General features: G+C 42.1%; 1 protein-coding gene across 4 annotated transcripts in view; it reads right to left on the reverse strand.

The window, feature by feature from the left end:
- The window catches only part of ZCCHC7 (zinc finger CCHC-type containing 7), a 115,323-nt gene that overhangs the window by 11,732 nt on the left and 86,064 nt on the right, over positions 1-17,527 (reverse strand). For all 4 annotated transcript variants that reach the window (XM_054185598.1, XM_054185601.1, XM_054185600.1 and 1 more), the window contains one exon: positions 12,042-12,077. In XM_054185598.1, the coding sequence (XP_054041573.1) occupies positions 12,042-12,077 (36 nt within the window). The remainder of the gene's footprint in view (positions 1-12,041; positions 12,078-17,527) is intronic.

Raw genomic sequence — 17,527 nt, forward strand, 5'->3', positions numbered from 1 at the left:
GACATTCATACAATGCATTTTAAATAGATGCAAATAACATCTACAATCGACTGTGAAAATGTTAAAGGAAGAGACAAAAAGTACAATATTGTATATTTAAAGGAAATGAATGTAATCTTTTGATACTCTTACAAGCAGACAAAAAATACTAAAATATTAATTCAGAAAGTCTTTTCTGAAAAATGGACCAAAAAAAATCTTTTAAAAAAAAAAAAGTTCATAGAAAAAATGAATATATGCAAGATAGTAAGGATAACAACAATACAATCCCTGAATGCCTCAAAATCTTCATGGTTTAAAAGGCATCCCAATTTTCTCCAAAGGTGGTGGCATCTATCCAGTCGTCCATGGCTAATTTTACACAGAATGCAAAACGTTATTTAAATAGGATGGTGCATTAAACTTCAACTATTTCTGATGTAGCTCTCAAACTACAAACCTATCTTTCTTCTATTTTAATTTTAAAGTAAGTTAGCAAACACTTCCTTCTTAATCCCCAGAGACGATCTATAGAGTGACACAAATGCACAAATTTATGACAGTAACATAAATGCTCCTCCGAAGTAATGTGCAACATTAAGTGAAATCGTTTCCTGGAAAGATATTATAGGTATCTATATTTTATTTGCCATCTTAAACATATCTGGGTCTTTATGACCTTATTTTTAAAATGTATTTCCTTTTTACATTTCCTGGTGCAAATGGACTGCATAAATAAGCAATGTGCTATGAGGCTTCAGACTAGCCGATAAACCCTTTCAATTTTCATGCCAGCTTCTTCTTTTGTAATTCAAATCTGGCTGAAAACTGGCAGCTCTGAAAACTGAAACAAGCACTGCCACAAATACCTTGTAATGCTATCGACCTTGTCTGCCCATGCAGTGAGAAAGGGGGATGCATATGTGTCTGCAGTCATCCAGATAACACAACTCATTTTTTTGGGGGGATAACAGAAGCCAGCCCCGGACTGTGCACCAAAAGCAGTCATTACCAGGCAAGCTGGAGAATAAGTCTCTTCAAAATACACAGCGCATTTAAAAACCATATACAGGGCTCAGCCACTGCTTTCATTACCAATTTTAATTTAGCTCCTTCAGTTTGCCAGCCAGATAAACTCTTTAGTGCTGTTTTTTAATCTATTTGCCACATTTTATGTTTAAGATTATAGTAATATGGGACAGGAGAAGGAATCACTTTTGGAGGAAATAAAGAAATAGATCCGCTTATCAGCGCCCATCAGAAAGTTCATTAATCAGCCAGGCTTTGTGCCCCCTAAATTGAAAGGTTAAATAATCCTCTCAGGAATATTTCTCGGCACCACCGCCAATTGTCCGGAGAGAAGCTGCCATTCACAGCGCTCTGGATCGGTGACAGGGTATTTTACCACTGTTTGGACCCCAAACAATGATGGACAAATGGCCTGGCTTACAAAGAGACCTTTTAGTACAAGGATGGAGAAAGGACCACAAGCTTTGAAGTGGGGTGGGGGAGGCGGGCGCCGGGAAGGGGCAGGGAAGGAGGAGGAGACTTGTGCGTGGGGACACGTATATTTTATCTGAATGTTTATGAGGGGACTCGCCAAAGGCTGCTCTGCCCGCGCCCCGGCACCGCGCGCGCGCTCGCTCGCTCGCCGCGCTGAGCGTATGCATACTTACACATACATTTATACATTAATCTGAACACAAACATTTGCAAAGCCTGTAAAATCGGAAGACGAACAGAACTAAAGCACGGTTATATTTATTAGCTAATACACCGGGGAGCCCAACAAACCCCAGGGTTTTAATTTTTACTGTCATTCTAGATGATTTACAGCTTCCTCTCTCTCTCGTCCTCTCTCTCTTTAACCTTTATGTCGTCTACTAATCACCTTTCACCATCAGATGCAGAAGGAGGAAGTACCACGTTTGAAATAACTTTCTTAGGGGAGCGTTCTTAATAGATATTTACTTTGAGATGATTTCTGATCACAGACAAAACTGCAGTAAACACAGAAAAAATACAGCGCTGCTGGCGTATGCGAGATGCCAAAAAACTGGTGCATGAGTTTGCTGGAAGTGAGTTTTTGCTGGAGTACATTCTAACTAAACAATAATTCAAGCCTTTTTCTTTAAACTTCCTAGCAGCCAGGCTTCAGTCTGTAGCATCCTTTACTGACGGACAATTTTACAGAAACATTTTCCTCACATTACCAACACGTTAACTGTACATGTTAATGTTTATCAGTTCCCTCATAATTTTTTCATGTATTCTCCATTGCAGAGCATCGTATGTATTTATTAATACCATCATTATTTCTACCTAGCTTTGTAACTAGTGACATTCATTCAGAATACGCCCTCGATGAAATGTCCGACCACTAACAAACAAGAGCCTTTACACGTCCTTCTTGCACATCTATTTCTTTATATGAGTCTCAATTCCATACAGTTTTTACTTCAGTAGGGCTTGGGACTTTCTGAATAGCCTACAGCGTCTAAAAATGGATCACAAGATCTCAGATTTCTCCTCTCTCACGTCACATCAATATGCCATTGAGCAAAACTGTTTTCTCCAAGCCAAGTTTTGAGTATCTCAGGGCTGCTATTTTCCCTCTGTTTCCCTCCTCACACCATCATCAGAAAAGCAGAATTAATTTAACCAGGGTCTCATCTGCCATCAAAAGAAATCAGAGAGAAACTGGGCATCACGTCAAAATCCGGTGCCATTAATTTTAAAGCAGAAGATATTTCAGGGTTTTTTACACAGTCCACAGAAATCCCTCAGTGTTTGTGCGTGCTCGTGCACAGGCGCTCACCACTCAATTTTTTAAGTGCCGAAGGAAGTTACACCTTAGGAACAGAATTAACTGCATAGTAAAGAAACAATATGAAATTACTTGCTGTTACCTACAAGATGAGTAGTTACTACAGGCAGAGAAACGGTACGTTTGAGGGCAGAAAAAAAGAAAAAGGAAAAAAAAAGACAAGCAGCTTTTGGACTCTACACTGACACTGAGCAACTTCGAACGCAGGCAACAACTGTCCATTTCTCGCAAATGTATCACCTGTTCTGCTGTAAAAATAGCACCTCTTCCTGTACTTGTTGCCCCGCTCCTGTCTCTGGGGTCAAACCCTGCTGTGCATCACCCGGCACCCTCCGCACCGCCGAGGGACCAGCCACGGGGCATCCTCAGACCAGAGACGGACTGGGCAGGGGTAAAACACCCAATGGGGCGGCCCGGGAAGCCGTCACCTCCCGACGGCGACGGGAGAACCAGCACAGGCAGCGGCTGCTCCTGCCCCTGTCAGAGCCCCCCCCACGGCCGCGGGAGTGTGTGTGTCAAATGCTAATTTAATATAGAATCGGCATTCATAACCAAGTTAAAACTGAAGGCCTGACTTCACCCCCCTGAAGCCAAAAATTCTGAGGGGTGACTTCGTCCTTGGCCATACGTGGGCAACCCAGCATATACGCACGCATCATGCCCATCTCCCTCTGCTCGCAGACTCCCCCGGTGCTGCGGTGAAGTTGTACTCCCTTACGGCATACGGCTCTGCGCTGCTCATCACTTCACATGGGTCTTTGGTTCCTTTTAATTCCCTTTATGTTGGATTTTTCAAAATTTGAAATCAAAGTCAGGATAATACTGTCACCGGGATAGAAACTTTTCTACTCCCATGACAGGACCTAACAAGATGTATTAGTATTATTGACATGATAGACCCTCTCAGAATTAAACCAGTGAATACTTTTAGGGAATCCTAATCCGTAGATGATTAACATGATCAAGCATGACTCGAGAAAGTTACCGTCTAACCGGAGAGAGCCCCCGGCTGCTCTGAACGTGGATCTCTGACAGGACGAATTAGCGGCACTGGCAGCGACACCGAGAGCACCGAGGCCGCTGCCAGCGACACGCTCCCAAGGTGACGGCGCTACACACCTGGGACATTTTAACACGCAAAGCGTTTGCATGATAAATCCAGACAGTTTCGGTACTACTAAAGCACATAATTTAGTGAGTGGACATGTGACAAGCAAAATGCCACTCCTAGGTAGGACATACGTGGTGCGAACAGTTCATGCAGATTCACGCTATACTGACGCTTTACATTTTTTCCACGTTGCAATACAAAAATGCACCAAAATACATTTTTCGTCATCTACACCAAAGTGTAACTTTTATATGTTTTGAATTGTCTGCTAAATCATAGATAATTTTTTTGATTCCTATGGGATTTTGAAACCGACTCTAAGTTCTAACAAAACTGAAAAAAATCATCTTCATATCAAGTTCAGAGGAATAATTTTCAGGAATATACTGTAAAAAATTATTCAGAAGAATAATTTTCAGAAAGTTTTAAGGAACTTTAATAAGACTATTCATACACGGAACTTACTGCAGAAAAAGGGCACAGAAATACTTATTTTTTTTTCTGAAATAAACCCCTGCTTTTAAAATGCATGGGAAATCTCATTCTATCTTGAAAATGCTATTTTCTTTATTTAGATGTTTAACACTTGAAATAGTAAAAAATATTTAAATGATCACGTAGTTTCACCTTTTCAAACTAAAGGAAAGAGAAGTGAAAATTTTTACCCAATATGAAAGCACCAACGACAAGATCACCTTAATCCTTTCGCTTCAAAGCAGTGCAGTTATGTATATGACGGGGAGGTATTTCAGCAATGAATCTTACCATCGTTATCCTGTTTTCTGTTTAATTTACCACTTATCCAACAGTTTGGGTGTAGCACAAAAATACTTATCACGACGGACTTGGCATATGTTGGGCAGAGGAGGGATGCACATGGCAGTATCTGTGCTGAGCAGAGAATTCCTGCCCACAGGTCTGCGTGGGAGGGAGCAGCTCTCTCCGGTCGTTCTCCAGTTGTGAGCACGTCTCACCACCAGGATTGCTGGCACGGCGCTGGAGAAATGTCACACACGGCACATACCGCTTCCTGGGCACGCAGGGGTTAGCTAACCACAGATTGAAACATTCAAAATATTAAAATGTATTAATTTCCATCCCCTTTTAATTTACATCCACTGCTCTTCTCCTTTTCCCATTTAAAGGCAGGGCCAAAGGGTATTGCACTTGCAGAAAACACAGTTCCCTAAGTAACAGTAACGGGCATATCGAAGTCAGGGGTTCTCTGAAGGATGCACTTCTCCGAGACAAACGCTTCGAGGAGGTTTTTGGAACCCCAAAACCAGAGAAATGGAAAGCCCGTCACCCAAGCTTTCTGTTTCCCCCTGGTCCCAGACTGCTTCCAGAAATATATCAAAATGTAATTTCTGACCAAGACAATCAGTCTTTATCCCTCAGTTTAAAAGCACCTTGTATTTTATTTTCTGGGGGTCAGGTGGGGAGGAGCATGAGGCAGACAACGTTAGAGAAAGCAGGGATGCTTTCTGCCACACTCACACGATGGACGAGTGGCAGCTGACGACTCTGCTGCTGGAGGGTCACGGAGTCCCCCGAAAACAGCCCCTCGGGTCCCTGCGGGGCTGCAAGGTTCCTGGTCCAAGGCTGGCAAGAGCCAGGGTACGGACCACAACCCGGGGTAAAGGCAGGCACCGGGCAGGCATCTGCCCTCTGCAGAAAAGAGGTACCCAGGCGCCATCACTCCGCACCAGGAAAGGGAGCGCAAGCGCAGAGACATGCTGGCATTTCACAGACAACCAGCCCGAACTTGTCAACTTAGCCGACACACAAAAGCCTCCTAATTATTCGGTTCTCGTAACTGGCCAGGGGTATTAGTTAAAACCCAACATTTTCATAAAAAGGCAAACTCTAAACAGTATTTTTTGTAGATGTTACATATTTATATAAAGTTATTGAAGCTACTTCTTTTTCCTGTAATATTTTAAATCCAGTTTTAAAGTAAAAATAGGGAAAGAACTCTGTCTAGCATGCGTTGGTACTGAAAGCGATAGCACATGCTTTGTACTCACACTTATTTTGGGACCTGAAATTCTGTTTTGTGTAAAAACAACTATCAGAAAGAATACTGTCTTTTGTGAAATATGATTTCTTTGCAATAGAAATTTTGGTTTAGGTTTCTGATAGCCTCAAAAATATCTGGAACTTGAAAGAGAACAGTAATGCAGGACAAATGATAATTCGTAGGGTAAAATAAATATAGAATGTAAAATAAAATCCAAGTGACCCAGTAGACAGCACACGAACCACCTCCAGTGTCCGTGTTTCCACCAGAACAGCCGCGCGGGGCAGGCAGACATTTCAGAGGCATCACTGTTGCAGAACGGCACTTGCAAAAGCAGCAGGGCTTGGGCCCGAACAATGCGAGTTGATAATTTAAACGCAAAATATCTGCCAGTTGTCATCCAAGATCTGCCCTACCTCCTCTGCTGGCTAAAGAGGCCTGCACAGGTTCTCAGAGCATATGAAATCTTCTCAAACCCAAGCACCAAAAAGTCACCTTTCCCTCAGGGGCAGCGTGGGCACACTGTCACGCTCCAGGTGTTCATGTTCCCCCACGATCTGCAGGAGTCAGAGTCATCCGTGCCCTAAATTCATACAGCAGGAATTTTGGGTTCCCTTCCCTGCGAAATATCCCGCCGAATATCCTGCTACTGACGTGTTGGCACATGAGGGCCCGCTCTGGGATTCCAAAATATGCAAACCCACATTGTCTCTTGCATTAAAAAAGTACTATTTTTACTAGAGTTAATAAAAACAAGAGCTTAAAACACCTGGAAAGGAACTGGTCAAGTGTGGAAACCTTCAACGTGAAGGTGAGGATCTGGTGGTCGCTGCCGCGTGGCACCAGGACCAGGAGCAGAGGCTGCGGACCCGTCCTGCGCATGGGGACATCAGCTTCATCCCCTCGCAAAAATACCTCTAAACCCACCCTTTCCCTCACCACACAAAACCCACAAAGCTTCTCTGGAAACCAAATGCTCTCTCCCTCAAACTTAAATTTTTTTTTTTCCAGAGTCATACTTTAAATTTTCTCCTTCTGAAAGTCACATTTTCAAGGATACAAACTGACTTTAAGCAACACTGCTTATGTTTTCATTTCAGAAAAAAAAGTGGCAGGCCAAGAGGAATTTTAATAATGCACACAAAGAAATCCAAGCGCAAAATTTAAACACAAAAGACGCATTGTCCCTTCATGCCTTTTACGCACAGAGGCCAAACCAGCCAATTCCTGGTTCACCTTCTTTTATGTAAGTGGATTAAAAGTAAGATTAACAAACTGTCAAAAAGCATGTTAAATGATAGCTCCTGCTAGTTAAAAACTCTGATGGTTCTAAAACTCTGTTGGTGGCCATCTTGGCCTAGGAGCTTTAATATAAATGAGACTGGTGAAGGCAGGGGATGGGGGAAGGCTTCCTTGTGGCCAGAGCAGTACCGGGGGGGAAGCGGTTATTAAAAATAAGCAGTCTCTACAAAAAGAAAACACCTAATTGGAGCAACATTTCTGTTTTAACATATGCATCTATACTGACTAACACATTAAAAAAATAAAAATTGCACTCTTCCCGTTTTAGGGACGGAATTTCATTATTCTGTGGATGTTTACTGAAGAAGATACTAATATGTGCAACATTAATTGCCATGCGGTTCTTGTATCCACACCTCCATCCGGAGCTGGACTGGCCACACTCAATTTTGTACGGCACGAGCCCCTCCGACAAGGCAGGAGTGCAGCACGCGTAGGGAGACGCACGCGCAGCCGGCCGGTCTCCCCTTCCTATCGAACACCCCCACGGCCGCCTTGCTGCCCCACCAGTGCCGCCGCGAGAGGCTTTGGGTGTCACCGCTGGGGACGCAGACCGAGGGAGCGCTGCTTCACGCCCAGGCGAAACATGGGCCACTGTGCGCTGCAAACAGATTTCCTCTTTATTCCCCAGCGATGTCGTCTGTTGGGTGGAAAAGCGGCGGCTCACGGCAGCACAACATCTACCCTTGGTTCCACCGGGCCACAGGATGGTGGGGGGACGGGAGCGGGTCCCATGGACAGCGGGGGGAAGGGAGCGGGTCCCCTTGGCTGGCTGGGGTGCTGCAGGCACAGGGTCCCTTCCTTGGCACGGTGTCCCCTAGAAGGCCAGCCCCGCCGTCGGCACATCCCCTATTCCAGGAGAAGGGCCCTGCTCCGTGGAGGGGACCGACCTCGCACCCAACCCCAGCCTGGGGGGGTCCTTCTCCTGCGGCACGCTGAACACAGACCAGTGAAATGGGGGCCATCGGACAGCAGATCACACTCAGGCGGACACTACTGTATTTTTCTTAAGAATAAACTGCAAAACTGAACCAAATGAATGAAACTCGTAATGTGCCTTAATCTCACAAGTTTTTCCACTGATGACTTTTTTTTTTTCAAATAGAGGGCTGTACTCTGGCCTCCACTTTAGTACAAAATATTTCATAAATGCCTCTACCTTTATAGCTGAAATCTGAAATGACAAGAGAAAGGCAATGAAAAGAGCCAAGCATGCTGAGGACACAAAAACACTGCCATGAGCACCCCGATATCCTTCAGACGTGGGAACAGGGGATGCGATGGCACGTCCCTTGGAGCACAGACAGTGCTTCCCTGGGTTTGTGGAGCGTTTAGAAAGACAAAGTTGTAAACTAAGCTTCCTGATAACCTAGAACAAAGAGCTTTACAGGACCTTCAAATACCTTGTCTGTGAAAAAAAGACACGTATTATTATTTACACTGCAGTGCGCTATGATCAAAACTGTGTATCCTGGATCTGCAAACCAAGTCCTTGTGTTATTGTTTGAATTGATAATAACACCTTTGATAAACGTAAGCGGGTATCAAAACCGACCTATTTATTGCAAATAGATACCTATATGAAGAAAAACCTAAAATATGTTTGACAAATGTAATTCCCCTCTTCTGATACAGGAGAAATACATAGAGAGCAGGCACAATGAAAACGATTTGTAAAACTTTTAAATCACCATCTTAAAGAGGTTATTAAATATTATTTTAAACCTCAGTGGGAATTGGATTGTTCTGCTGACTTTGATTGGTTTTTTTCAGAATAATTTTAGTTAACAGAGTTGAAAGAACAAGTTTAAAGAAACTAACTTCATCCAGTTATAAAGCTTTGATTATCATAGAGCCTTTAAATTTAAGCTTCATTGAATACAATATGATAATCTTTTTTCTATCAAAAGGCAAATTAAAATATTCCGCTTATAATCCTTTTTGCCATTTCAACTGCTCGTCAGATTTCTTGCACTGGCAGTCTGTTTTGGTCGGAATAAGATATTTCTGCCCATACAACAAATTATTTGTAATGTGCCAAAATTTGTCACCACAGCTAATGTAAACAAAAACCTACCACCATCCATAACAGCAGAATGGTTTTATTATTTAGTCATTGTTCTAGTCAGTCCATGTTTCTGTGCAGGGCCTACAAGGAGTCAATAGATGGCAGTCCATCTCTTAGGAAAGAGCCAGATAATGAATAAAATCACCAAAGCTTCACAAAAGAGAAAGGTGGAAGGCTGTGTGGTTTTTCACAAGCATTCACAGTCATTAACTAAGAATACTTTATATAATGCAAAACATTTAGACAAACTTTGTAATGGCTGTCTCTAAGCAATGTTATAAAAACGGTCGTTTATTACAAACCTGAATGCCTTGTTTTATTGGCGCTTACGTGTACCTGCATGTGTGACACTTGTGATCAATTTACCAAAATCAATTTAAATCTAGTGGCTGTATCCATGGCTAAAGCACAGGAAAACTCACTCTAGCCTTAGCCTATTTGTTAAAAATCAGGCAGCCTCTGCAGCACAGCAACAACCTCAGTGGTAGTTTTTTTAAAACTCCTATTATTTTTCTTTAAACAGTTATCCTGTTTGTATAGAAACATTTATGCAAAACTAGGAAAATTATGAACTAGTTTCTATACTGAAATATTACTACTATGAGAGTAGAAGATCTCAACATTTTAGTTACACTTCTATAAATACGTGTGTAATATACATTATTCTAACAGAAGTTTTGATTCTTCTGAGAACACTATTGACTTCTGCTTTGGGCGCAAAAGAGAATATTTAAATGGAATAATAGAAGCTGGGACTTACACATTTAAACAATTTTGATAATGCAGTTTCTTGAGGTATAACTTATTTAAAATATCAAGCATGTCTTTTACCACACAAATTTTTAAATTCCAGGCTTAATCTGACTACTAATGTAACTCTGAGTTGGAGTGAGTCTTCCCATGCAAAAAATGGAGACGTGCAAAGCATTTCCCACATATCAGAAACCTGGATTATTTGCAGATAATTTTCAGTTCACTGCAAACTGAAAAATTATTTATCAGTAGCTAGGGTCTGACTCAATGCCAATTTATCTTTGCGCGCCCATATTTGACTACATTTCAAAATGTCCCTAAAATGCACTAAAAGTTTCCAAATGGGTGGTTTTAATAATACACTTGTATTCGTTACTGCTGCATTTTCTAACAAGAGCTTGTTTTGACAAATATTGTTAGCTGTATACTAAGTAAAGTGTAAACTCAGAACAGTTTCTACAAAATTAACAGATAAAATTTTCTACCTCAGATACCTCAAATTCTGCCCTAGTAACCACTGGGTCACATTTAAGCTCCCCACCACTTTTTTACAAAAATAAATATTTTCTAAGTGTTGAGTGCAGCTCACTTTTAGGGGAATTTTCAATGTCAAGCAAGACTAAAATCAATTAAATCTTATGCCTCAGTAAAAAATAGTACCCAACATATTACTACATCTAATACACCTATCTGGTTATTAGATTCCAAATATCATAAACATTTCAGAAATCGTTTTTACATGCATCCTTAGGGATTATAATGAAAGACAGTGTTTACCTTTTTCCTTCACGCAATTTTAAAAAAAGCAAACAAAAATACTCAGTGAATGCACCTTTTGCTCATAATGCGTTTTTTTTTTTTTTAAAGTCTATACCAATTCTGTTTAAAATAAAAGTAAATACTTAGAGAGGGTGGAGGATTTCCAAACCAGAGCTTTGTTTTAAAATCATTATGCAGAAAACACTCGCAAGAGGCTTTAAGCACAGATTTCCCTAATCATTGAATTTAGAACCAAAAAACAGCAAAAAGAGCATTCCACTACCGTGAAGAGGTGGAGGCAACAAATTATAAAGCACATCCTATTTATTGCTCAAAAGAAAAAGCCCACACCAAAGACCCATAAAGAAAAGTAGTGGACAAACTTTTCTACTTTGTTTTGAACCTACAGCAGTGATTAATTATCTGTAACAGCTAAATACAAACAAGGTTGATCTGGACAGCAATGACAGCAAAGATTCAGATGAACAGCGAAAATCCTAATCTTTAAAGGTGTTTTTATGTATAATAATTTTATAAATGAATATATTCAAGATTTGGGATACCAATCCATTGAATATTGCCTTGACAAGTTAAATATTGTTCCAGGTATCAATATGAGCCAAATTTGAAAGCATTTTGTTTTATTTTTATCTCCATTTTACATATGCGGAAAAACCTTAAGTAATACACTGGTGCAGTTCACAAAGTTTTATTTTCTTGTTTCAACGACTAAAGGTAACTAATGCAGGCCAAAGAAGAAGTTATAGCTATATCCCCACCAATTAGAAATTATTTGCAAAAGTTTATAAAGCGTATTTCTCAAATTAACATCTACACTCTAGCTGATTTATTTTACTCATTTAAAAAGAAAGCTTTGTCACACACAGTGATTAATTACCAGCATCTGGGATATCTGAGATGGGATTATTGCTTCTGCTATGCATCTCAACTTAAAATTTAACCCTCTTTATATGTGCAAATGTAGTCACTGAGAGGAGAGAGTGCTGCAAGGCACTCATTTAATGATTACAGTATTAAAATGAAATCATAAGTTCTAAAGATGTTTAAAAAATAGTGTTTCATTGCATTCTTCAGTTCAAAAACTCTTCAGATGTTTATTATCTTCTCGCTGAAGATGCTTGTCTATATTTTATGGTCAGCAGTTCACAGAAGAGTAAATAGGTTGGGTGTAGAAGAAAATAAAAAAGGTGTTTCTACTTACTGTTAGGTGATACTGCCTCCATATTTCTGGGCAAGCCTGGAAAATAAAAATATTGATCAGCTAGGAGCATGAAACAAGGTGCTTTACAGCCTGTTGGTTTTGGCATAACACAGTATCCACCGGTGTCGGTCACAGGAAAATAAGAAGCTTAACTGAAAGGGTCTGCATTTCAGCTTCAAAAACCTGGCTAGACAGTTTAATTGAATTTTACACTGGTTTAACACACTCCCTGCCATTGTCAGAAAGCCAGTAACAGTTTTCTCTCAGCCCTTCTTCTCCGAAGGTTAGAAGTTTGTGAGAGTAACATGCTCTTAACTCTAATAAGTATTAATACTGAAAAACAAGCAGAAATGAATTTAAATTCTAAATTTTCTGACATGTTAAATTTACATAATGTTTTGAAAATTAAGTCACAAAGTACCTTCCTTTCATGTAGGAATAGAAATATTTTACTATTTTTGTACATATCTCTATCCTAATCAAAATATAATTGTTACATGTAATAATCCTCAGTAGCCTGATGTCAGATGAGGTGTAAACAAGAAGCATAACAGATTGCTTTAATGTTTCTATTTTTACAATGCCTTGCTTGATTTTTTTTCCCCAAAACTTGCTAGACTTCTACACAAACTTCTAAGTGCAGCCCATTGTAAAAAATTTTACAAAGCAGATTTTTGAATCACAGCAGCAACACAATAGACCTGACGAATACCTAAGAGAGGAAAGAGGAAAATGTGGATCTTCTTTAAAAAAAAACAGAATGTGTTAATGAGCAATGAGACAGAGGTTACTCTCTCAAGGGTTCTTAATATTTTTACAAAATTTACAACATTTCTGCCTTCTCCTATGACCCCCAAGCCATAACCAGACACAGAAATAGTGGTACTTTGTCTGTTAACCATTTTAGCATTTAAGAGAGCGTGCACACAGTTATTTCAATGGAGGTCTTTCACTTTTGTTTAAAACATTTACCCTTTCATTAAAACAGCTCCTTAATCATTTGAACAATTAGCAATTTGGTTTGCCAATCTCAATTTTCGGTATTTTAAGAAGAAATATTAGTTATTCCGTGGCTTCTACATAATATGCTGTAGCTCTGATTTCAAACACTGAAGCCTCATGACTACTTGCAAATGAGTACTATTAACATTTCTTTAGATTTCGAATAAATTTTTCACTCATGCCTAAATTCGTGCCTTCTTTTATTCTGACAGAGCATGTTAATTAAAAAAACCCCACCCAACAACCAATATTAGCAACTGAATCTCTCAAAAAATAATCCAAGTTTCTGACGGTCACTCTATGGCATATACAGTATGTTTTTCCTGGATGTGATGGAAATTATATTATTTATTATTCATTCCGTCAGTAACACAATTTTCTGGAGAAAAATCTACAATCTGTTCTGTGTAATGGTTCGACATTTCTCCTCTTACTCAAGTACTGCATGTAAATATTTGAGTTTTATATTAATGTTTCTGTAAAGAAAATGTGGGAAGTACATCCCACATTTCTAACAGAGGAGCATTCTACAACATTTGACAGTTTGAGCACACTGGAGCTGTCTTCGAGTGCAAACAAAAGGATTTTCCTCCTTCGCTAACTTACACAGGATTTGGAGGCGCGATACATAAACACTCTCTAGCATATAAAAATGTTGTATCAAAGACCTTGCCTTCTCACTCAAACCTGCAAAAGGCTTCAGCTGTACACGAGACTTTTGCTGGTTTCGCACAGGGGTAGCAGACAGTTATTTATACATTAGTTCTGGATAGTTTTCGATTACCGCAGTGTCCCCAGACTAATATGGTTGAAAAATCGCAATCAATGAGTTGTCACATACTGGCAAAATGCCACTCTGTGATATGACCTTTACTCACACAGCAGCTATTTAATAATAATTAAAAAAATTATTTTATTTTTGAATAATAGTTTGGTTGGGGTTTTTTTTGCCCTGGACACAAAGACATTACTTGCGGTGAAAATCTGTAACTTGGAGCAGGGAACCGCAGTTGGCGCAGCTCTTGCCAGAAGACGGGAAGAGGGACGGTACCCACCCTGCCGCGGTGCTACCACGAGGCAGGTTTTATCACTGTTGTCTTTAAGGATGTTTTAAGGCTGTGGGAAAACTTAAGGGAGGTGGGAAGAAGGTGGTAAGGGAAAATTGGCCAAGCATATTTCTTCATTCAGATGGTGATTCGGTGCAATACTTTTCATCGTCACAATGATCACTTACGAACTTCAGGAGTTGAATACAATAGTGGAAAACGGATGCCTGGCTAAACAACAGCTTTTTAGAAGCAATGCTTTTAACGAGGAGTCCTATTACCTTGCATCAGCTCAGAGTTATTGTCTGTATCTTCTATCACAGAATGACAAAAAATATAATTAACAATTACTACTGAATACTGGCTTCTCAAACGAAGCAAAGAGGTTTGCCATGGAAGAGAGCATAACCAAATACAACAACCACCGAGCCTGTGATTTTTCTTATTTATTTAAAAGTACTTAACCATGAATGGCCCTCATTTAAAGAAAAGCCCTTGTGGTATACAAGTACGATGGCAGCGTGATGAACTACATTAAAATAAAATTGCATTTATTTCCTGCCCCAGTGGTCTGACCCTACTAGCATTTAGATGCATCGGCACAAAAGGTGCCAGCGTGGCGAGGCTGTGGAAGGCGCAGGCGAGGTGCCTTCCCCACACCTTTTGCCACGTCCGCCTGCCATTTGCCACACAACTGCCAGGCAATTAATTTTCCCAAATCTGTTTTTTCCCCCAAATCTGCTGGTTTTGCTGCGGCCCATGTTCGGTTAATTTGGGAGGGTGATTGTTCGTACCCGAGCTGGCTCTGGCTGAGGCTGCCACACCAGATGAATCCAGGCTGGATCCTGTGCATTTTGACCCGTATTGAATTTTATCAGGTGCTAATTATTGTTTTACCAGAACAACGGCTTAATGCATCTGTTGTTTAATTCCCACTTCCCTATTCTCAAACGTGAACATCAAAGAAAATAAAACACTCAATCTCAAACAGCCCCTGACAGCAGACCAGGACTCGAGTGCTCAATAGACAAGGCCCTTGCCACCAGTTCTCATATTTCCACAACAATGAGCAAACACAAAAACAGCACTAAGCGGCCTTTCCTCCTTTCCGCTCCCCTTGGCCGGTCGTCTGCCTTGCGCCGAGAGGGCCCTCGACGGCGGCCCTGCTGGGAGCGGGCGCGGGGGAGAGGATTAGCCTCGCTAACATGCGAGCATTTGCAGAAGGGAAGGAAAAACCCCGCTACTGTATTTGGCGTATGAATAACCAAAATGCACGCGCTGACAGGAGACCGGGACGGGCCTGCGGCTCCCCGGGAGAAAATGTAGCTGTGATGAGTGACAGGGCTTTCAGGAAATATGTTCACAATCACAGACAGTGAAGGCCATGACCTAGATCGTTTAAGAGCTTGTCTTGTCAAATTATCAAAAGCTTCTTCCTCTCTGAATAAAGAGTGACATAAGTGAGTGTCAGAAAGCTGCAGGCTGACAAGCCAAGCATACAATAACAGCATGCACGTCACATACTTGCCGAACACCGCCACGGCTAGCGGCAAATCTTAATGAGAGCGCGGCTGGCCCAGGAGACTTGGGTCCCTGCTGGCACAGCTACTCATCTCGCAAAAATCCTTCAGCTCCAAGTCAGTTATGGTCTGACACGACGACTACAATTACTAAACACAACTTTTTAACAGAATCCTCTGGTGCTTTGTCAAAGCGGCGGCTGCTAGGAGCTGCCCCGCCGCAAGCCACCACAATAAAACAAAAGATTTGCCAAAACACACACTTTTCATCACCTCCGCATGGGAACTGCCGCGGAAAACGCACAATGCCTCCCTTCAAAACCGCTCCCGCACGAGCAGATGTCAAGACCTCTCCCCAGCGCAGACGGCGGCCGCAGAGCAGGCCGAGGTGGATAACTGCCGGCGCTGGGCAGGCACCCGGTAATGCCGACTGACGCGTACCATTCGGCGGACGCGGCCTCGCCGCAGGCACAAAAACCTGGGGATGGAGGGCAAACCCCGTGCTGTCTGCCCTGGGGAGGGGCGAGGGCCCGTGGCAGCACCCGCAGGACAGGCCCAGCAGCCATGAGGCTGCCAGCACAGCCCCGCAGATGTCCCTCTGCCGCCAGCCACACCCGGCCCGCAGAGGTGGCCACGTCCCCATGGCCAGCACCGAAAATGACAAAGGCGGAAGGAAATCTTCTGGGAGAGAGGACGCTAACGGTGGGTGACATGTCAGGACACGCGCAGCAGGTGCCGGCTGAGGCACCCAGCGGGTCCCCGGGCCCTGCTGGCTGCCAGCTCTGGGATGAGCTCGGGCAGCTCACTGAGCACCCGCACGCTGGTTTTCCCTGAGCACACAAGGAGACCCCGTCCTGCAACGTTTGCCTCCTCCCTGACACATCACCCTGTTTGTGAAGTTCTTCTCCCAGCCTTGCAGCTGGCAGGTGAGGCTGCAGACCACCAGCCTCATGACACCCACTGACCCGCCATCAACCCTGCAAAACACAGGACGTTCACGGCATCGGGTTCTCAGCTTAATCATATATAAGCATAAGTATACAAATGTTTGCACAGATGTACACAGGTACACATCTATAGGAGCACACAACATTGGATGCGCCAGACATGCTCTTTCCCGGAGGGAGCAGCAGAGGGTCAAACAGAGCCATACTCGAAACTTTTGAACAACTCTGCTAGCAGCTCCGTGGAGGATCTTCCCAAGGAACGCACACAAGGCTGAGCTTCTTGCAACACAACTCCAGCTAAGATGACTCCATACATTCTCTGGGCTGTTTCAGGGAAAGTGACTGACCTAACGGATAATACATGTATTTTCCTGAAAATGTTTTAAATAACTTTGAGCATTCTCAAATCCAACTAGGTGAAGTCCAGCCTAGTCTCAAGCCTTGAGCTGCCTTGTGCTCATTTCTGGACAAAAGCGTGACCATGGAGAGTCACTCTGAGACAGACTGTGCACAGGAGCTTGTTCTGTATCCATTGTGCATGGTAAAAGCAAGTGAACTTTCTATAACAGAAAATGTTTTTTGAGCATCCAAAGTATTTGATAACAACTGAAAAAAAATTAGGGAGTATATTAGTCTTTTTCCCAACACTGTATTAAGATCTGCTCTATGAAGGCTGCAGTAATGTTTTCAGAGTATTTTGGAGAACTTTGGGGAACCACTGGACTCATTTAGCCCAACATAACTCCTACGGACACCAGAAACTTCCCAACAGGCAGGCTGATACACAACAGTCGCAGTAACTGGGCTTGGAGAAACACTTTCAGCTTTTTGATAAAATGCCCTGTGGCGGACTCGTAATTCTTTACAGAAAGTAATTAGCAGAGACACAGACATATGGACCTGTTATTATGATCAGTTTACATAGCCTGAAAACAATAACGACTACGCTGCGTTGGACCACCCGCCCATGG

The sequence above is a fragment of the Rissa tridactyla genome, chromosome Z (genome assembly GCF_028500815.1).
Source record: "Rissa tridactyla isolate bRisTri1 chromosome Z, bRisTri1.patW.cur.20221130, whole genome shotgun sequence".
Taxonomy (NCBI): domain Eukaryota; kingdom Metazoa; phylum Chordata; class Aves; order Charadriiformes; family Laridae; genus Rissa; species Rissa tridactyla.